Source organism: Microcaecilia unicolor, chromosome 2 (assembly GCF_901765095.1).
Source record: "Microcaecilia unicolor chromosome 2, aMicUni1.1, whole genome shotgun sequence".
Taxonomy (NCBI): domain Eukaryota; kingdom Metazoa; phylum Chordata; class Amphibia; order Gymnophiona; family Siphonopidae; genus Microcaecilia; species Microcaecilia unicolor.
The window spans coordinates 131,619,099-131,641,194 of NC_044032.1; the positions used below are offsets into that span (position 1 = coordinate 131,619,099).

At 45.4% G+C, this 22,096-nt stretch overlaps 1 protein-coding gene across 1 annotated transcript in view; it reads left to right on the forward strand.

Moving 5' to 3' along the window:
- The window catches only part of MSH3 (mutS homolog 3), a 484,945-nt gene that overhangs the window by 150,804 nt on the left and 312,045 nt on the right, over positions 1–22,096 (forward strand). Inside the window, exons 11-12 of the mRNA XM_030193332.1 lie at positions 6,390–6,474; positions 11,217–11,326. Coding sequence (XP_030049192.1) covers positions 6,390–6,474; positions 11,217–11,326 — 195 coding nt within the window. The remainder of the gene's footprint in view (positions 1–6,389; positions 6,475–11,216; positions 11,327–22,096) is intronic.

Genomic DNA, 22,096 nt, shown 5'->3' on the forward strand with positions numbered 1-22,096 from the left:
TCGCTATTCTGTAACTATATGAAAATATTCAATGGAGCATATTTTGCAGGTGGGCTGAGGCTAGATATGATAGAGATCTACAAAATAGTGGAGTGGAACGGGTAGACATGAATCGTTTATTTACTCTTTTCGAAAATGCAAGGACTAGGGAGCAGGCGATGAAGCTACTAAGTAGTGAATTTAGACCAAATTGGAGAAAATATTTCTTCATTCAGCATGTAATTGGAGAAAATATTTCTTCATTCAACATGTAATTAAACTCTGCAATTCATTGCTAGAGCATGTGGTAGAAGCAGTTGGCTTAGCAGGTTTTTAAAAAGATTTGGACTAGTCCCTATAAGAAAAATCCATAAGTTACTATTAAAATAGACTTGGAAAATCCACTGCTTATTCCGGGGATAAGTAGAATAAAATCTTCTTTTGGGATTTTGCCAGGTAGAGAATGACACAAGGATGGGGGACCTGCGGTAATCCGCGGTAGCAGGAAATAAATTTGGCATGTGTGGGAAACCTTTTAACTGCCCCATGGGAATGGTAAAAAGCTTTGCTCCTGCAGTAAAAAAATTTTTTTTTAATGTGGTTACCTGCGAGTCTGGCATGTCTGACCGCCTCTGCACCTTATCAGCATCTGACACGGCAGAAGGAAGGCTCCAAAGCAGGCCTATGAAATCACTGCTGGTTGCATAAGTTAGTTACCGCGGTGGGAGGGAGAGGGGAAGAAGACAAAGTGCCGGACCTGTGGGGAGGGAGGGGGCTACTAGACCTGTGGAGAAGGAGGAGGGGGCTGCTGGACCTGCCGGGGCGGGGGGGGGAGTGGAGGCACTAGACCCATGGGGGTTGGAGGGAAGAGGTGCTGGACTGTAGGAAGGGGGAGAAAGAGGAGGGAGGCGCTAGACTCATGGGGGAGGCTGGAGGAAGAGGGGCTGAACCGCAGGAAGGGGGAGAGAGGAGGGAGGCACTGCACCCATTGGGGGGCAGGGACAGAGATGCTGGATCCATGGGGGGGGGGGGGGGCTGGGAGCTGGAGTGCAGTGAGAGGGGAGCTTGGACCCATTGTAGGCTAAAGGGCATGGAGAGAGGCGCTGGATCCGTGGAAGGAGGGCTGCTGGAGGGGGGTCCAACTTTTTAAAGAGAGATTTTAGTATACATCTCCAGTCCTGCCGGACTCCACTCAAACCCTATCCACTTTGCCTTCTCACTCCAACCCATTCCCACCTCAGTCCCAAGGCCAATCCAGAAAATATTTATTTACACTAGTGCTGTCCAGTTCACAATTCAAATCAATTTGTCGATTTGTTTTGGGCGAATCAATTTGTTTCAGAAAAAAATCAGGAGTCTTGGTTCGGGACTTCCTCACCTCCCTCCTGCTGTTGTCCAAGCCGCTGCTGCTGCTTCCCTCCCTCCCGCTTGCTGTCACCCAAGGTGCTACTGCTGCTGCTTCCCTGCTGCTATCACCCAAGCTGCTGTTCGCTGCCCCAAGAGCACATGCAAGCAAAAAACGAGCCGAACGCAGCCGAGAGGTAGGAGATGCAGCACTCGTGCACTCTTTGCACTGGAGCCTGAGTCTGACTGGCACATTTGAATTTAATTCAGGGAGATGGGCTGCACTGGGGTGGGCTCACAGCAGCCAACTTTTTCAAAACGATTGAGGCGGGGGGATTGCTGCACTTATTGAGGAGTAGTTTAGGCGCCCACAGACCTGAAAACTGGGAGATGTGGGGGAAAGGAGCCGGTGGTGGGTGGCAGGGATAGTGCTGGGCAGACTTATACGGTCTGTGCCAGAGCTGGTGGTTGGGAGGCGGGGTTGGTGGTTGGGAGGCGGGGATAGTGCTGGGCAGACTTATACGGTCTGTGCCAGAGCCGGTGGTGGGTGGCAGGGATACTGCTGGGCAGACTTATGTTAAAGAATTTTTTTATTATTTTATCATATACTTACACAGAAAATTCAACTGCAAAGTGTAATACAGCCACAATTGTAATGACTTTACAAACTTAGGAAAAATAAAATTATATTCAATTATTTACTATTGGCTTCCTTAGACCACAATATAATAATTTGGGGGGGTAGGAATTAGTGAAGTATTTTAACACATTTTCACATATTTAAACAAGAAAAATAATGACATCGTTATTCCCATTCTTCTTATCTTTTTATCTCTAAGCTTGTTTAGTATCTAAGAAGTTCTGAAGCTGATCAGGCATATAATATATATATTTTGTTTGATTTATCCTGATAACACATTTACAAGGGTACACAAGAAGGAAGGAACCACCCATTTCTAAAATTTTTGATCTCATTGACAGAAACTTTTTCCTTTTCTCCTGAGTGATTTTAGTCACATCAGGATAAAGCCAGATTTTTTGGCCTATAAAAATACGATTAGTTGACTTAAAGTAAAGTCTCATTACTGCATTTAAATCCTGTTGGAAAACAAAAGAAACTATCAACGTTCCTCTTTCACTCGCACTTGTAGTTGATTGTTCCAAGATGGCTGTGACATTTTGTAAATCCACTGAGTCTTCTCCTGGTACTTTATTCATTGTTCTTGAAATGTAATAAATTTTATTCAAAGGAGGAAATATTTCTTGGGGAAAATTCAGATTTTCTTTCAAAAATCTGCAAAACATATCATTTGGAGAGACTCCCATCATTCTAGGAAAATTTAGTAATCGGAGATTTAATCTCCTATTATAGTTCTCCATTTGTTCCATTTTTCTTCTAGTCTCCATACTATCTTTAATCACAGCCACTTTAAATTCTTCCATTTGCTTAGAGTCTGCCTGTAAGGCCTCAATTTTCTTTGAGAAATCTTGGTTAACAATTTCCATTGAGTTCTTCACTTCCTGTATCGAAAAATTAAGAGTCTTTACCTCATCTGAAGATTGTTTCAGGGTCTTTTCAATTTCTAATAGCTTCTGCCAGATCTGACTTAGATTCACCTCCGTCTCTCCAGCAGCTTCAGATCTCCCCGTCAAGTCAAGCTCCCCTGTGGGCTCCTCAAATTCACCCTTTCCGGGTCCAAGAGGAAGCCCCGTTCGACTGGCAAGCGTTGCTGGGCAAGGAGGAGTTGTAGAGCATAGCGGGGATAATGATGTTTCTATGTCCAGCGGGAGAACCGCTTCACCGGCTCCCCCCGCTAAGGACTCCGCTCCGCTAGCACGGGAAACCGCGGGGAAGAAGCGCTCCAAACCTATCCTCGCTGGAGTGGATGACCCGGAAGGTAGGGGAACTCCCCGGACCGTCCCTTTGCGTTTTGTGTGCGGCATATCTAGTTCAAAGAAGAATATATAAATTTTTCGGCAAGGAAGGCAGGAGACTGCTTCGAGCACAACCGCTCACGGCGCCATCTTGACACGCCCCCGGGCAGACTTATACGGTCTGTGCCAGAGCTGGTGGTTGGGAGGCGGGGATAGGGCTGGCCAGACTTATACGGTCTGTGCACTGAAGAGGACAGTACAAATAAAAGTAGCACATATGAATTTATCTTCTTGGGCAGACTGGATGGACCGTGCAGGTCTTTTTCTGCCGTCATCTACTATGTTACTATGTTTTGTGTATACCCTACTTTGATTTGTACCTGTCCTCTTCAGGGCACAGACCGTATAAGTCTGCCCAGCACTATCCCCGCCTTCCAACCACCAGCCCCGCCTCCCAGCACCGGCTCTGGCACAGACCGTATAAGTCTGCTTGCTGCCCGCCCCAGACCCGGCTTGTTTACTGGCTTTGCTTCTGCCTGCGGCCTGTCCAGGACCTGACTTTTTCACTGGCTTATTCTTCTGCTGCTGCCTGCCCCAGACCTTGTTTGTTTGTTTCGTGGACTTTTCTCCTGCTCGCTGCCTGTGCTTCTGTTCTATTCCAGTCCAGCCCTGTCCGGTAAGTCCTGCCGGCCACTTGTAGCTAGGGGCTCAACTCCTGGTGAATCGCGGCTAAGTGCAGGTGAAGACTTGGGTTCCTGCTTGGCCTGGTCCAGCTCATTGCCTCTGCTGCTACTCCTGGCCAACTGCTCCAGTCCGGTCTGTGTCTTGCTGTCTGTTTGAGGGGTTCTCCTGCCACTGCCGGCCGTCGGTAGTGGTCCAAGGGCTCACTGTTCGTGATAGGCGGAGAAGCGTGACACATGCCTTCAGAGTGACTGCTCAGTGGGAGATTTATGCACTTACAGGCAGATGATCAAACCCCGGCGCTATTTTAGATAGCGCTCTGGAAATACCGCTCTTCTAATGCCATAATAGCATGGTTTTGCGCTATGGCATGATCAGAAGTTAATGTATGCAGATATATGCAGCGGTGTAGCGGCGCTTCAGCGTAGTTAAATGAAGCTAAGTAGCCAAGATGCATGTGCACTAATCTGACGTGCTAGGCTACGAACAGCACGCATGTGTGTAGGGCTGCTTGTCATTTTTTCCTGTCATAAAGTGGAGAATAATCGAACAGCGCCGGCCATCTGCAACGGAAGTTGAGGACGTCCTTCCCTGTGACGGCAGTTGAGGACGTCCAAAATGTGGATGTTTGTGAGAACATTTATTTATTTGGATTTTGGATCACAAGTAGTAGCAGTGGGATTTGAACCGGCCACCTCTGGATTGCAAGACCAGTTCTCTAACCACTAGGCCACTCTGCCACTCTTCAACTCTACTCCACTCCCTTGAAATTTGACCATCCCTGTGGGGGGCAGTTGAGGACGTCCATGCTTTCGTTATGCCTCCGCTGACACACACATACCTCCCCCCCAAGGGGCCTGCATACTGCCCTTCCCCCCCAGGGATGGCCAAATTTCAAGGGAGTGGAGGAGTGGCAGAGTGACCTAGTGGTTAGAGCACTGGTCTTGCAATCCAGAGGTGGCCGGTTCAAATCCCACTGCTGCTACTTGTGATCCAAAGTCCAAATAAATAAAAAGGGTGTCAGAAGCATAGCAAAGGCATGGATGTCCTTCTCACAGGAACATCCACATTTTGGATGTCCTCAACTGGCGTCACAGGGAAGGATGTCCTCAACTGCCGTGGCAGGGATAGAAGCGTAGCAAAGAATATACTCCAAAGACTTTTGTCTTTTTTTTTTTTTTTTTTACAGTTTTTTTTTCAGGGTGGAACCTGCGCCAAAAGAACGCCAGCTAGGACCTGGTGTTATTCTGCGGCACTGTTTTTTGGCATAGCGGCGTTCAACACCTCTATTCATGAGGCGCTAGCTTTCGATCATCCAGGAGGAACGCGAAATGACCTTATTTACATGAGATTGACTACATTTAAATGTCATGTGCGCAGTTGCCTGGCGTGCTTGCAGTTTATGGCGGTAACCACGTTGTTCATCCCATGTTGTTAAAAGCGTGCGCAAAAACGGCGCTAATGGGCTTGCGCGCTCACGTTGACTTTTGATCATCCCCCTGTTAGGTAGGAATGTGGGTGTTTTCATTGCCTGTAGTTTAAACATCTTAAAAGAGAGACCCATACTGTCAATGCGAATTTAGGCCCCAGTGTCCATAGGTAAAGCAAGGGTTAAATGAGAGAGTATTAAAAAGAAAAATAGAAATAGGCTTGTTAATGTATCAGCAAGGTTGTTGGTGTTCTCACTCAAGGTCACAGAAATGCTTGCGAAAGAGACATGGTGTATGTGACAAAGAATGTACTTTAAAGAGGGAAAATCTAATATGATGGTAGCCTTTTTGCTTTAATTGAAAATTACAGATGTTCTTTCTCTGTAAACCATAGAAAAAGGTACACAGCCTGATGGAATGTTGGGCAGAATTGCAGTGCCATGTTGTGTTTGTAGTATTTCACTGACTTTCATTGGCCAGTCTTCTAAATGAAATAAACAGAAACTTTCAACTGGCAAGGATGTGTTTAAATTATTTTCATTGTAATAATACCATTGGCTCAAACTACTTTATCAATGGTTACCAAACCTTTTTAGTTCACGGCATCCTTCGTGTCCAAGCAATTTTCTGCATTCCCCCCAGCCACAATTTCTGGGGGCAGAACTTGACACCACATGCTTGAAGGCTGCCACAGGCCTGCATGTGCTTTTTGTTGTTGTTTTGCCGCCGCTGCTGTCTGCAGTAGTGGTTCATGTGGTGATGGTGGGAGGGAGGTCGGGATTTGCTGCGGCAGTTCATTGCAGCGCACCAGGGTGCTGTGGCACACAGTTTGGGAACCACTGTACTGTATGATAAAGTCTGGTTTAATAAAATTCAGGGCATTCTTTGCTGTTATAATTAATCCATGAAAGTGGTTATATGACTAAAGAAAGAAAAAGCAGTGTTTTGTTGTTTTCAATATTTTTACTCAGTCATAATATTCAGGTGATGGCGTTGATAAATGTTGCTTTTACATAAAACATTATTTTTATCCACTTTGACCCATGCTGAGGAAAGTGTGTTTTTTTTTAACCTTTACAGTAACTTTAAAAAGTTGTCCAATAAGGAGGAGTATTTCACTATAAATGGGACAACACTGAAGAATCTGGAAATCTTGCAGAATCAGGTTAGCATACAGCTCATATTATGTCTTCAGGAGCAGTGTCTTGGCTGAGGTAAACAGCTATAGAACCAAATGTTGTAGAGAAGCTAGTTCAAGAGATGACATGTAGGAGGATCTACTAGCTAAAACTTAAATGTGGGGAAAGCATTCAGAACATGTAATTCTTTCCAACCCTTCTGCATGTAAATGTGTGGGGGGGAGGGAGGGGTTGGTATGTTTGTGTATGTACATGTTTGTGTGTATGTATGCATTTGTGTTTGTGGGTTGCTATGTGTATTTGTTTCTTCAGTTTGTCTCGGAACAGGTGAGGTGTATTTACGGCAGTTTTTGGAACTGCTTCTCTCACAGAAACATATTGGGGCATTTTGGAGGGAGTTCATTTCTCTACTGCCTCCCACCATGTGTCCATAACAAATTTTCACTTGAACAGGCCCCTACCCTAGCCCATGGGATATCCAATGAATTATTGTTTTCTTAAGAAGAATGTGTTATAAGGATAATTACAACTTCCTAAACAGTTTATACCGTACAGGAACTATTAGAAAATGATTTTTTATTTTACTACTGGTAAGATAAAAATATTGATCCTGAAGTTATTGAGCAGGTTGACACATGTAATTCAAATGCTTCCTTTTTATTCTTTCAAATCCATTGTATTGGAAGGACATCACATATAAAGGAAACAAGAATGTCTATATTTGTTTGTCTGGGGGCAGAATAACTCTCTGAAAATTTGATGCAATAGAACCAAGTTTGGCATGGATAAAAACTGGTGCAAAGATGTAAACTTTGAAAATGGGCAATACTGGACTAGTAGTTCCAGAAAAATTAGCTCCCCCACACAAAAATGTTCCAGTGCATTTCTGTGGGAGAAGCAGTTCAGTTTCTGCAGCATATAAACTTATGCCCGCATGATCAAAAGCAAACTCCGGCGCTAGAGGCTGTTAACGCCATACTAGCGCCGGAGTTTGCTGCCGACCCATGATCAGAGCCCTCGAGCGCCTGAAACAACGCACTCGAGGGCTCTTAGCGCAAGTAGCATGCAAATGCATGCTAAACAGGGCTTCGAGCGCAATTAGCTTGCAAATGCATGCTAATCAGCGCTTAATGCATTCATCCCCAATGATCAGCGGCCAGCGCGCCAAAGATTGGGTCGCTGGCTGCGGCAAAATCAACGCCAGCTCTGAGCTGGCGTTAGACTTTGCGGATCATTGGGGAGGAATGGTGAGCCCTGTCTAGCATGCAGTTGCATGCTGGCAGGCCCCCGTTCCCCCCCAAAGCAAACGCAAACAGGGGACTGGAGGTCCGGTGGACCTCCGGTCCCCCCAACGATCCGACTCCCTCCATGCCCAGGGAGGGCTGGAGATCCAGTGAGTCTCCAGCACCCCCCCCCCGAACCCCCATAAATCGTGGTGGCCGCCTCCGCTGTCCCACCCTCCCTCCCACTCAGCGACGGAGGGGGGGGGCTGGAGGTTCGGTGGGTCTCCAGCCCCCCAAACCCCCAGAAATCATTGTGGCCGCCACCCTGTTATCCATCGACGGAAGGGGGGTGGGGGCTGGAGGTCCGGTGGACCTCCAGCCCACCCCAACTCCTCCTCCCCCTGGGCGTTCTGAATCCCTGGTGGTCCGTGGTCACCCCCCCCCCCCCCCCCCCCCCGGCTGGTCCCCCTACCTTTTGTTGGAGGAGGGACGCAGCCTGCCTGCCTCCCTCCTCTTCCTGTCGACGCCACTGCAAAATGGCAGCGCCCAGCCCCGCTCTTTTGCATCCTGGGATGCGCTAGGCGGGGCTACAGACCAGACCTGTCAAACAAGTGCGGGAGGATTGTGCTGAGTGCATGCTCAGGTGCAATTCTCCCGCACTTAAACATGATAATCAAAGATAATAGTGCTGCTTAGATTTGCATGCATTATCTTTGATCATCGATGCAGAAAAGCCCTGCGCTGTCCCGGCGCTATTTTTAGGGCGCTGTTTGGAACAGCGCGGGGCTTTTGATCATGAGGGCATTAGAGTGAAACAAATGGGAACTGCGCTTTTCACATTGCTTTTGACTCATGTATACACTTTAACAGTTTTTTTTCCCTTGTCACACCCATAATGTAAACTACACTGAACCCTGAAAAAGGAGATTTTAGCGGTATACAAGAACTGATTTGATTGATTTGATATGCAGAAACTTAATTTCTACAGTACAGAAACTTCCTCCATTCCTATGACTAGAGCTGTCTTCCAGGCCTCTGTCCCCATTGCCCTCTGTATGACTTCATCCTACCTAAGTCTCTGCTGCTATTTTCAATAGAAGCAGGTAGGGCAGGTTTACTGATATGGGGGAAGGGTGGGGGTAAAGAAAAGGCTAGAGGACTGCAGATAAAGGCATTAAACTCAGAAAAATATCCACAGATTACCTATCCCTATCTTCTGGGTGTTAATGTAAAAGGCTGAAAAAAAATGACAGTAAGAGAAATGGCAATTCTAACCCCCCCCCCCCCCCCCTTCTTTAAAACATGTGGACACTAAAGTGTGTGCAAAGTTTGTCAATGGCTTAATCTGGCTGCACTGCTCATGCTACAAGGCCAAAGTCAATTTTATTTGATACTAGGAAAAAAGGCCCGCTTCAGACACAAAGGAAACGGGCACTAGCAAGGTTTTTGTTGGAGTGTGTACGTTTTACAGACTATGTGTGAGAGTGAGTGTGTGATACAGAGAGAGTGAATGTCTGAGTGTGTGACAGACAGAGTGAGACCGGGTGCGAGTGTGTGTGTGTGTTTGAGAGAGAGAATGTGTGTGTAAGAATGACAGTGTGTGCCAGGGGGCCCCCCTCCCTCCCAGTCCCAGGGTATTTATCCCCCCGTCCCTCTCAGTTCCAGGTTGGCCATCCCCCCCTCCCAGTTCTAGGGTGGCCGTCCCCCCCCCCCCCGTCCCCCAGTTTCAGGGTGGCCCCCCCCTTCCAGTTCCAGGGGGGCCCCTCCTTCCTCCCTCCGAGTTGCAGGGTGGCCCCCCTTCCTCCCTCCCTGCCTCCCAGTTCTACAGTTGGGCCACCTCCCTCCCTCCCAGTTCCAGGGAGTCCCTCCCCCCTCCCTCCTAGTTCCAGGGAGTCCCTCCCCCCCCTCACAGTTCCAGGGTGGCCCTCCCCCTCCCTCCCTATGAGTTCCGGCCCCCCACCCAGTTCCAGGGTCCCCCTGCCCCTTCTTCTCTCCCTGGCAGTTGTAGGGCGTCCCTCCTTGCCTTCATTGGGCGCTGAGAGCCAGCGTTGTGTAGCAGCAAATGTTACCTTTAAAACGGAGGGTTTTTTTTAATGAGTTTTGTTTTTATCTGCAACTGTTTGAAGTTCAGCGAAGCCACAGTGAGCTTCAGAACGTTGGAGGAGGTGTCCTGTGGTCTGATAACCCGCCCTCCACGTCATAACGTTTAGACGCGAGGGCGAGGCCCGCCCTCGGCGTCATTATGTTGTGATGCGAGGGCGGGCCAGAGACAGAGGGCCAGAGATGGAAGGCTTCACCATTACGAATCCACAAACCCTGGTCCCTGCACTGAAGCCACGGAGAGAGCTTCAGAACGTTGGAGTTGAGAATTATGTTGGGGTAGGCGGGGCTGAGGGCGGGGCACCCTACGAACACTACAGGGGGGGGCTTCAGGGGCAGGCTTAATCAGGGGGGCTTCAGTCTGGCATGGAGTGAGCTCAGAGGTGGGAATTATTTATATAGATGCCACCAATTGTATAAACAGCTTAGCTGGAGTCTGAGAAAGGAAAAGGCATGAAGGGATTACAGGACTTAGATTGTAAGCTCTTTTGAGCAGGGACTATCTTTATGTGTATGGTGTACAGCGCTGCGTATGCCTGGTAGCGCTATATAAGTGTTAAGTAGTAGTAGTAGATGTTACTTGACAATACACATAGCAACCAATTAAAAAAAACCCTGTCTGATTCTTGAAATTAGTTTTCTTAATATAATTAACAAAGAAAATGGAATACAGGGATAGGGAATTATTTACATTTCCTGTGTGTGTATCTATGGGATCCCTGTGTGTGTACTGGCTATGTGTTATGTCTGTGGGGGGAGGGGGTGATGAGGGCACTTGCTGACTGTCAAGTGTTAGAGGGAGCAGTTTAGAGCGTGTTAGGAGTAACTGTATGGGACTAGTTTTGGGGTTGGGGTAGTTTGTGGGGTGTTAGAATAGGATGATGAGGGGCATAGTTTTTAGGTGTGAAGCAGTGTGTAGGGTGGTAAGGGGGAATAATTTTTAGGGGGAGGGGGTTGGGGTGTAAGGGCAGTTTTGGAAAACTAGGGGATTTCACCTTCTATAAACTGCCTTGCTAATTCTCTAATTGCTACATTTCACTCTAAGTTTTTATGCTACAGATGTTGTAACTCCTCCTCTCATAGAAATGCGTTGGAGGACTTATTTCTCTGGAACTGCCAGTCAGATTTGGCTTAGTTTTGAATTCTTTAAAGTCTTTTCCCTCATGCTAAGATTCATCTGGGCTGTTAAGTTTTTGGGGAGGTTTTGTTTTTTTTTTGCCCCGAACAGAGGTTCTTGACCCCTTTTGTGAAATTCTTTCCAATTTCTGTTGAGTTGGAAAGATTGGAGTACAAAGATGGCACTGACTTTTGATAGGAAATCCACTACAGGCTTCTGTTTTAGCACTTGCTTTTTAAACATCAATGCAGAAAGGACTGAATGAGACTATAAAAGCTTCAGATGAATATGCAACTACCAAGTTAACATTTTATTAATTGTTATTTAGGCTGACATGAAGACAAAGGGCAGCTTGTTGTGGGTCTTAGATCACACAAAGACCTTTTTTGGCCGAAGAATGTTGAAGAAATGGGTGACACAACCTCTTGTAAAAGCAAGGTAAAGTATAAGGTTTTAGTATACTGAACTGGTAGAAAAAAGGGTTTGGATAATGAGTTGCTTAAGCCAGTGGTTCCCAAACTTTTTCACTCCCCCCAGCCACACCAGTCTCCCACCACCATCTGTCTCCACCCCTATCACCATACCGATCTCCCCACCCCCCCACCACCACCACACAGGTCTCCATCTTTTTCTCTGCACAAATATAACAGTTCTAGGGTGTCCCTATAACCAGCCCCTCAAAATGACACACTGATTAAGATTTATAACAAATAACTACTCTACCTTTGAAAAGTTATTCCATTATTATGCTTCCTCTGTGTACATCTGTATGCTACATAAGCTGGCAATGGCATGTTTGAAAATACAAGTGAGATTAAATAAAAATGCTATAAGCAATAAAGAATGATAACGTGGATGCAGCAGCTCATAGGTTGGTTTGCTAGCTTTGTTTTGAATGGGAAGGGGAAACGGAGACTGACCTATTGGCTTCAACCTTTTGACTTCATCCCGTCTCCTGTTTTCATCCATCCTCCTTGGCAGCAAAAGCGAATATCCAGGTGGTTGTAAATGAACAATGGTTTTAGGTTTTAATTGATTCATCTTTCACATACAGTAGATTTTAGCCTTTCACACCTCTTTACCACTGATAAAAAGATATTTGCATTAAATAATTTCTTTGCCTGCTTTAGCAGGATGTGCCCTGTAACAGCTAATTACAGTCATTTATATTCAGGCTTGATTATACCCTAAATCTATCTACAGAAGCATTCATGTACTGAATAGATACTGGGATTAAAAAGAAATTTCAGTCTGTTATTTTATTTTTCAGAAATGGCACAACAGGGAGGGAGAGGAGCAAAGTGACAACAGCTTAGCGCTAAGCTGCTGTTTAAGCTCTGAGTTGTCTCTATCATTTTACTACATTTCTTTTCAGAGCTAGTAGCTTTCTTTTCCAAATACAGTTAAAAGGGGAAGGAAAGCTATGAACCTTACCTTGGTAAACTTTTTGCCTTAATCTGTGGCCTCCTAAAATGCCTTTGTTAGGTTGATACACTTGTGATAGGGCGAACAAGGGTTGAAGGTGGGCCTGCACAATAACACAGCTGGACTAAGGTGTAAAAATGAAATAAGTTAAAAAGTGCTTTATTAACAGAAACCTGAGACCTGTTAGGTCATAGGGCCAGGAACAAAAGATGAAAAGTCTCTTCAGTTCAGGTAACACAGTTTTAACCACCAACATACAGCCTGTAGCTGTTGACTGCCATGCCCCAAATACAGCCTGTAAGTTCTTCTCTTCTCTCTCTCTCTCTCTCTGGCTCCAGCCAGACCTCAGAACAGGACTTACAAGTCTCAAATCCAAAAGGTGTCTTACTTTAGTCAGGTCGCGGTCGCTAGACATAGGTTGTAAAGGCATATGCTGGGGCTTCAGTTCTTCCTTCCCTAGGCCTCCTTAACCTCACTCTGGCCCTACCTTTTATACTTCCTGGTTCTGTCTCCACCCCTCACTTCCTCCCTGGGCGGGACTAGTGATTTTTTTTAAATTTTATTTCAAGAAGTCTTTATTGAAGGTTTAAGGACAATAGCAAGCATTTAGAAAAACCGCAGAACAAATGGGAGCCATACACATGCTCAAAGATATACAACCCTAATCCCCAAACTTGTTCCAAAAATACAGCACAATGTTAAACATTACATTATGTACTTCTAACCTTTTTTAAATGATTATTGTATAGAACCCCCTCTTCAAACAAAACCGTCCCACAGGCCTCTTTTAAAAAAAAAACAAACCCCCCCCCCTTCTAGAGGTTTTAAGATTGCTCAGGCTATCTGAGGGGCTATTCTTAAGGGTGAGGGGCAGTGTTCTGGTTGAGCGCATGCCATATCAGGGTCCACCTCCTGAGACAAAAAAATCAGTGTTAGCATGGTCTTGGCACACCCGATGTCTCACCCAATAGCTAAAGGGCTAGAGGCTAAGTAACCAGAGCATGATACGCGCATTTGAGTCTTTATGTTGAGCCAGTCACTGTGACGGGGTTGATGGTCGGTAACCAGTAGGAAGTGTCGCCCCCCCCCCCCCCCCCCAATAAATAGTACTGCCCACTCACTGCATAATTCTCTCTCGGGAACAGCTTCCAGCTAATGCATGCCACTGAGTGCCCTTCCAGTTTGCACATTGAAAGGCCAATTGAAGTCTGGGCTGACCAGCACCAGCTGTGAGCAAATATACCTCTTCAGGGTTTGGAAGGCAACATCTAGTTCTTAGGTCTAATGTATCCTTTCTGGAGCTGCTTTCTGTAGGAGGCGAGTTAGCAGTTCTGCTTTCTCATCGATCCCTGGAATAAACCAGCTGTAATAACCAACAAGGCCAAGGAAGGCTCGTACTTATTTGTTCATCTGGAGTACTGGCACCTGTTTGATTGTGTCTACCTTCCAGATCTGTGGTCTCACTTGTCCTTTCCTGACTGAGTATCACAGATAGTGGACTTGTCCTCCCATTAGACCTTTTTTTAGGATTCGCTGTTAGCCTAGCAGTCCTTGGACTATCCAGTGTGGCTTCTACTTGTATGAGATGGGTCCTCCAACCTTACTGTAGAAGACAATGTTGTCTAAGCAGCCACGTAGTCTCCATGCGGTTTATGTAGCCAGTCCATGAGGCGCTGGAAAGTAGCTGGAGCCCCATGAAGGCCAAACAGCAACACCGTGAACTGGAAAAAAACCCTGGGGCGAGGAAAAGGCTGCCAATATCCCTTGGTCAGGTGTAAGGTTGAGATGAATTGGGCTTCTCCCAGTCACTCATTGAGTTTGTCTATCCTCGGCAATGAGATAGGCCTCTAGTTTCAAGACAGTGTTCACCTTCCGGAAATGATGGAACTAATGGAAACACTTCTAAAGTGGAGGATTGGGAGGTTTCTCAAATCGAACGGACTGCAGGACCTGAGGCAGGTCATGTCAGATGAATCTGATTGATTTCTTTGACTTGGTGATCAAACAGTTGGATGTGGGAAGGGCACTAGATGCGGTGTACTTGGATTTTAGCAAAGCCTTTGTCACAGTCCCGCACAAGTGACTGATAAACTGAGTACCCTCGGTATGGGATTTAAATGACTAACCGGGTTAAAAACTGGTTAAATGGGAGGAGACAGAGGGTAGTGGTAAATGGAGCTTGCTCTGAGGAAAAAGGTGTACTGCAGGGGTCGGTCCTTGGGCCGGCAATTTTTAACATCTTTGTGAGTGATATTGTGGAATGACTGTCTGGTAAGGCTTGTCTCTTTGCGGATGATACCAAGCTCTGTAAGAGGGGGGACACTCCTAAGGATGTGGATGGCATGAGAAAGGACCCAGCAAAGCTTGAAGAATGGTCTGAAAATTGGCCACTAAGATTTAATGCTAAGAAGTGCAAGGTCATGCACTTGGGTTACAAGAATCCAAGGGAACGGTACAGTATAGGGGGTGAAGTGCTTCTGTGTATGAATGAAGAGCGGGACTTGGGGGTGATTGTGTCTGATGACCTTAATGTGGCCAAACAGGTAGAAAGAGCGACAGTCAAAGCCAGAAGGATGCTTGGGTGCATATGAAGAGGGATGACCAGCAGAAAAAAAGAGGTGTAGTGCTCTTGTATAAGACTCTGGTGAGGCCCCATTTGGAGTACTGCGTGCAGTTCTGGAGACCGCACCAACAGAAAGATATAAACAGGATGGAGTTGGTCCAGAGGGCAGCTACAAAATTGGTAAGAGGTCTCTGCCATAAAATGTAAAGAGACATAGAAATACCTCAGTGACGTTAATGTACAGGAGGTGAGCCTTTTTCAAATGAAGTAAAACTGAAATGAGAGGGCACAGGATGAAGATAAGAGGAAATAGACTTAGGAGGAATCTAAGAAAATATTCTTTCACGGAAAAGGGTGGTGGATACATGGAATGGCCTCCCAGTGGAGGCTGTGGAGATGAAGACTGTGTCAGAATTTAAGAAAGTGTGGGACAGGCAAGTGGGATCCCTTAGGAAAAGGAGTTAGTGGTTACTGAGGAAGGGCAGACTGGTTGGGCCTGATCTGCCATCATGTTTCTATGTTTCTATCAGTACAAAACCGGATACTCCTGTCGGCTTTGGCAGCACAATGGGACATGACCAGTTACTGGTCGACTCCTCAGTGACACCCAGTTCTAGCATTTCAGCAACCTCCTTTGCCACGGCCTGCCGTCGAGCTTCTGGAATCCGATAGGGGCATTCTCAGACTACCACTCCCGGCTTGGTGAGAATGTCATGAGTTGCAAGGTGGGTCCAGCCTGACAGTCCAGAGAACACATCTTGATTGTGATGTACCAACTGCTCTAGGTCGGCCTTCTGTGAGATGGAGAGCTGATGCCAAATGGAACTTGCAAGAGCCCGACCTCTGTTGGGACTTCAGGCCCAAAGTCATTTCTTTGAACCAGTTCTGCAGTCATTGGGACCCACTTCTTCAACAAATTAACGTGGAAGATCTTCCCCTTGTCCCTCTTGTCTGGTTGGGCTACCTTATAATTGACAGGTCCTTTCTTTTCCACAACTTCATAAAGACCTTGCCACTTGCATAATAGTTTACTCTCTGAGGAGGAGAGGACTAAGACTGTATACCCTGGCTGGAAAGTTCTTCATACTGTTTTCTGATTGTAGGCTTGGGCTTGACCCATCTTGAGCTTTCTCCAGGCAGAGCTTGGCTGCCTCACCAACATTCTTCAGCCTCTCCTGCACAGTGAGCACATACAGTTGCAGTTAGTTCATTTATAGCCTGCTAATTCCAATAAAATAGTTCATAGCAGATTACAACTAAAATACTAAAGAAATCTAGGATGTAACAAAATTACTTCAAAATTACCATAAATATTAATATCACAAATATCAGTGAACCTTACATGAACTCAACTCAATAACTTTAGTATATTACTTCCTTATCACATTTTTAGAAAATAAGAATGTTTTTAATCTCTTCTTAAAGATATAACTTGACACATTCAGCCAGGTTCCTCCCAGGCTGGGTTCCTCTTCCTAAGCTTCCCAAACCACATTCAGGATTCCTCTAGGTCTCCTCCCATATAGCAGCTCAAATGGAGAGAATCCTGTCAAATTTTGGGTTACCTCCTAGATGACAAATAGTACATATGGGAGTAAAGAATCCAGTTTTTCCTGTGTTTGGCCACAAACTTTTTCAGTATCTGCTTGAGAGTCTTGTTGAAGCATTCCGCTAGACCATATATCTGTGCATGATAAACAGATGTCTGCAAGGTCTTCATTCTGACTCTGGAGATAAAGGTGTGATGCCTTGGTCAGTCAGTATTTCAGCAGGGATCCCCATTCAGGAAAAAACTGCCCACAGCACATTAGCCACTGTCATAATTTTCATATTAGGGCAGTGGCATAGTCCAAAATAACCAGAGTATATTGTTGCAATAGGTGGTACGTTCTAGGGGTCCCACAAAGTCCCATTGCTACTCTTTCGAATGGGGTGTTGACAAGGGACATGGGCACAAGAGGGGCAGGTGGAACCCTTGCAGGACTACTCAGCTGGCAAGTTGGGCAGGCCTGACAAAATAACTCGCTTGAACACCCCAGCCAGTAAAACCAGGCCAGTATCCACTCCCAGGTCTTCTCTTCCCCCAGGTGACCACCAAACAGGTGACACTGGGCTAATTGCATGACCTGCCTAGGGTAGGGTTGAGGGACTAATAGTTGCTCTACCTTTTCCCCCTCCCTAGTTCCCTTGGACACCCTATAGTACAAGTCATTCTTTATTATAAAATACAGGAGTACTACCTTAGAAGGGCCTTGGTTGCCCACGGGATTTCCATCTACCGAAACAACCCTAGCTCGGGCTGCTTTCAGGGACTCATCCTCTGACTGTGCCCTTTTGAAATTCCCTGTGGCTCTTTCACTACTCCATTCAGATAGGCTAAAGGTTCTGAGTTGTCTGGACTGCTGCTGTCTTTTGGCTCCAGATCTCAGTGCTCTGAAGCTCTAGATTTAGATAGTAATGCAGTTTCTCTAACCACCATTGGCGGCAGAGTTTAGGCAGCTTTGGGTTTTCGGCATACAAGTCAGGATCCTCTAGCGGAAAGATGTCAGGGAAGGACTCCTTTCTTTGGGCCAGCGATCAGCTGAGCCCAGATGGCACCGAAATTTGGGAAATCCTGGCTCAAAACTACTGGGTAAGGTAACCAAGGCAAGACTGTCACTTCCAGCTGAGCTTGCTCTGCAGGTGTTTTAAAGGATACTCGGCCTGTTCGATACTGCCTCTGGTCACCATGTATGCATGCCAGGGTCACAATTTGCTCATAAGTCAATTGTAGGCAGCCGAGTATCTCTGTCCAAACAAGAGTCTTAACTCTGCCGAAGTCCACCAGTGCTTGGTATGGATGTCCTTCCATCTCAGCTTGTAATACACAATTTCTGCTTTTTTTCCTCCAATTTATTTATTTTCATAAAGACAACAATCTATACAGGTAGCAAAATAGACAATCTAAAGAGTTTAATAGTAATACAATTGCTAAGTAATTGAACCCCCACCCCCTTCTCACTCCTCCCATAGGGATGTGACAAAATACAAATCGCAACATATCTATGATTGAAATTGTAAACCGCATAGTTGCCTCATGGATCAATTTCGGTATATCAAGTGCTATAAATAAAATAAAAATATAACAGCTATATGTAAGTACGTGAGGCGTGCTCTCGACAACAAACCCTTCAGGTAGTATCTGTGATATTCTTCAAGTGGTTTAGGTGTTCCAGGCTTTATGAAAATTCACCAGCTGCCCAGAATTTTAGGTATAGCTAGCATCGTTGGCTGTTTCCATGCCACAGCAGCTGTTAATTTGCTAGCCACATACAGACTGGTTGTTAGTTTATGCAGATTCTTTTTTACCCCCCTTGGTTTAAAATGTAGTAGACAATGTTCAGCCCTATATGGGTAACTAATCTTAAGCATTTGTTGTAGAATCAGTAATACATTAGTCCAAAACTGCTGAGCTAGAGGGCAGGACCACTAAATGTGGTTCATATCGCCCATCGCTCCACAATTTCGCCAGCATTGACCTGACCCAGTACCAAAGATGTGCAGCAAATGCTGCGCTGTGTATTACCAGTGATATAATATCTTGTACCCATTTTCTATTAGATTAGCTGAAATCAAAACCTTGAGGAGGTATTTAAAGCACTTTCCCATTGGGCGAGTTCATAGACAGAACCTATAGCCTTTTCCCATTTAGTAGTATAATAAAGGGCAGGCACATCTGAGGAAAGCAAAGCTAAGTATAGTCTGGAAATGCATTCCCACCCACTGCCCTCCCGCCTCACTTGCTCAAGGCAGGTATCAGTCAATTGAAGCTCACCCAGGGGCTTGTCTGTGGAGTTAATTTCTAAGCTGCCGATAATGGAACTCATGGTGATTAGGGAGTCCATACTCCTCCTACTGCTCCAAAAAAGATACAAACTCCCCTTCAGCCCAAATCTGATTCAGTGTATAAACTCCCCATTGTTCCCAGTGGTGGCAGAGTGAATCCAGTTGTCCAGAGTGAAACCCAGGGGCAAAGCGAATCGCCATCTGCAAAACGTACCGCCTCCCAGGGAAGAACTGATGTCTCACCTTGCTACACACTAGCAAGGGATGATACAACAATGGATGGGCCTTACACAACAGGCTCAACAATGCAGGTTTGGGTAACCAAAGGGGTACAGTAGCCATCCATGCCTGCTCCAGAATCACCCATGCCTTAAGAGAGAGGCTACCCCACTCTGCAAGAATATGCAGATTAGCTGCCTGAGAATAAGATGAAAAATTAGGGACTCCCATACCTCCCTTTAACCTGGTCTGATAAAGCATCACTTGACGCACCCATGGGGGGGGGGGGGGGCGTTTTCTCTAAATAAAAGAAAATTATCTGCATAGTGATCTGTGATAGTCTTGGTAATATTAATATCCAAATATCATATAAAGTGAATGGCCCAACTGAATGAGAGATTGTGCATGCAAAGTTGTCTCCTGGTTAGAATCTAGGGTGATATTTAATATTTCTGATTTATTCATATTCACTTTAAAACCCAATACAAAACTAAACCAATGCAACTGTTGCATTGTTTCTGCTAGCAACCTATGTAGGCCTGCAAGAGTGAGTAAGATGTCATCTGCAAAAAGCATAATTTTTGATTTTATGCCACCCCAGGAGAGGCCCACAGTACTCTGTTGAGCTCTCATTGCACACACGAGGGGCTCAATAGTAAGGGCAAAAAGCAAAGGTGATAAGGCGCAGCCCTGCCGTGTGCCACAATATAATGTGAAAGTCTCCGAGCGACTATCATTTAACCTTAAACAGGCCTGAGGACCTGTATAAATCAAGTGAAGCCAGGAGAGAAAACGACTGTGGAAGCCACATTTCTCCAGAACTGAAAACATAAATGGCCATGTACCCGGTCATATCCGTTTCTGCATACAGTTCAAACTTCTCTTATTGACCTATAAGTGCATTCACTCTGCAGCTCCTCAGTACCTCTCCGCTCTCATCTCTCCCTACATTCCTCCCCGGGAACTTCGTTCACTGGGTAAATCTCTCTTATCTGCACCCTTCTTCTCCACTGCTAACTGCAGACTCTGTTCCTTTTATCTTGCTGCACCTTATGCCTGGAATAGACTTCCTGAGCTGGTACGTCAAGCTCCATCTCTGGCCATCTTCAAATCTAAGCTAAAAGCCCACCTTTTTGATGCTGCTTTTAACTCCTAATCCTTGTTCACTTGTTCAGAACCCTTATTTTATCATCCTCACTTTAATATTCCCTTATCTCTTGTTTGTCCTGTTTGTCTGTCAGAATTAGATTGTAAGCTCTGTTGAGCAGGGACTGTCTCTTCATGTTCAAGTGTACAGTGCTGCGTACATCTAGTAGCGCTATAGAAATGATAAGTAGTAGTAGTAGTAGTCACATGCCTTCTCTGCATCAAGTGAGAGAAGAAGCATTGGTATTGCCTCAGTTCTTGCATAATAAATGAGCTGTAAAGTTTTTCTAATGTATGCCTGTAATGAATCCAGCTTGATCCTCATGATTAAGTATGGCTATTACTCGCTGGAGGCGGTTTGCTAGAATTTTTGTAAAAAGTTTGTAATCAGTGTTAAGTAGAGAAATTGGCTGGACAAAGGTATAAAAATGAAACAAGGGCTTTATTAACAGAAACTTGAGGCCTTTTGTGTCACAGGACCAGGAACAAAAGGTGAAAAGTCTCTTCAGTTCAGATAACACAGTCTTAACCAGGGCCTGCGGGCTGATTGCCCAAAACACAGTCTGAGGTTGTTGACTGCCACGCCCTAAACACAGCCTGTAAGCTCTCTCTCTCTCTCTCTCTCTTTTTCTCCCTCCAGGACTTAAATGTCTCAAATCCAAAAGTTGGCTTACCTCAGCCAGGTCGTGCTCGCTAGACATAGGTTGTAAAAGCATATTCTAGGGCTTCAGTTTTTCCTTCCTTGGGCCTCCTTAACAATATGCCTTTTATAGTTTCTGGTTCTGACTCCACCCCCCCCCCCTCCATCCCACTTCCTCCCTGGGTGGGACTAGTGGTTTTAAGGTAGCTCAGGCTATCTTAAGGACTATTCTTAAGGGTGAGGGGCAGTGTCTCTATGTACCCCCTTACACACCTAGAGAGAGTTTCAATGTGACTTTTAGTATAGGCATCTCAAGAACATCAGCTGATCCAAGTACTCAAAACATGCTGAAGTACAGAGGGCATCCATAAGCTTGGGCATATTTTATGATTAGAAGAGATGATTGAGAGTCTGCGAACACATATGGGAAAAGGAGGCAATTATATTTGCAAATCAGGAAAAAAGCTATTTAAAGAGTTGAACCAGCTAATAAGGACAAACAGTTGGCAAAGGCACAGATACAGAAAGAAAGTCAGTAACTTTGGCAACCACAAGTAAAGAGAAGAGATGACAGTGAACAGTTAATAGTATAGTTCACAGCTAGAGTAGAAAAAGCCTGATAAAACAGACAGACAAATGCAGATTCTATAAAACCCTGGAAAACTTACCCATCTTATCACTGGTTGTGAAAGCCTGTGTGTAGAAAAGCATAATGAAGTAGCCACTGTTCATCCACTCAGGGCTGGGCTGAGGTTATCTGATGCCCTAGGAAAACCTTCATCTGCACATCACGCCCAACCTATTGATTTTCTGTACATCTCCTCAGACCCTTGTTCCCACCCAGTCCCAGCAGCCTCTTCTTCACTCTCACTGCCTTCAGACCCACCAAATAGCCCCTTCTGTTTTACACATTACAGAGGCTATGAGTGGGAATATGCAGGAATAAAATGTCTTCAAAGGAAGTGATGGATGCATGGAGTGGTTAGGGCAAAAGTAGTAACAGAATTAATTAAAAAAAAAAAGTCTGGGAGAAAAATAGGGATTCTTCATACCAGAAAAGTAAGGAAAAGCCAGAGATGAGCAGGAAGTAAACTTGAGCAGGCTGGATGGATCTCATGATCCTTGTCTGCTAATATGTACCGTGCTTTCCTGACTCAAGTTTAAGAGCTTTTAAATCTTAAATTCAATCAATAAAGAAATCAAATAAGGTTTTTGCAAACATATTTGTTCACTGTAAGATCTAGTCCATTTGTTCAGTGTGAGGCAGTGAGCCTATAGAGGTTCACTGAGAAAGGCTGAGGTAATTAGTCAAATCCAAATGTCTCTGGATAGTTGTGTTTTAATTTGTTAAATTTATACAGTACTTATTAACCCAAGTAATCACTCTTTC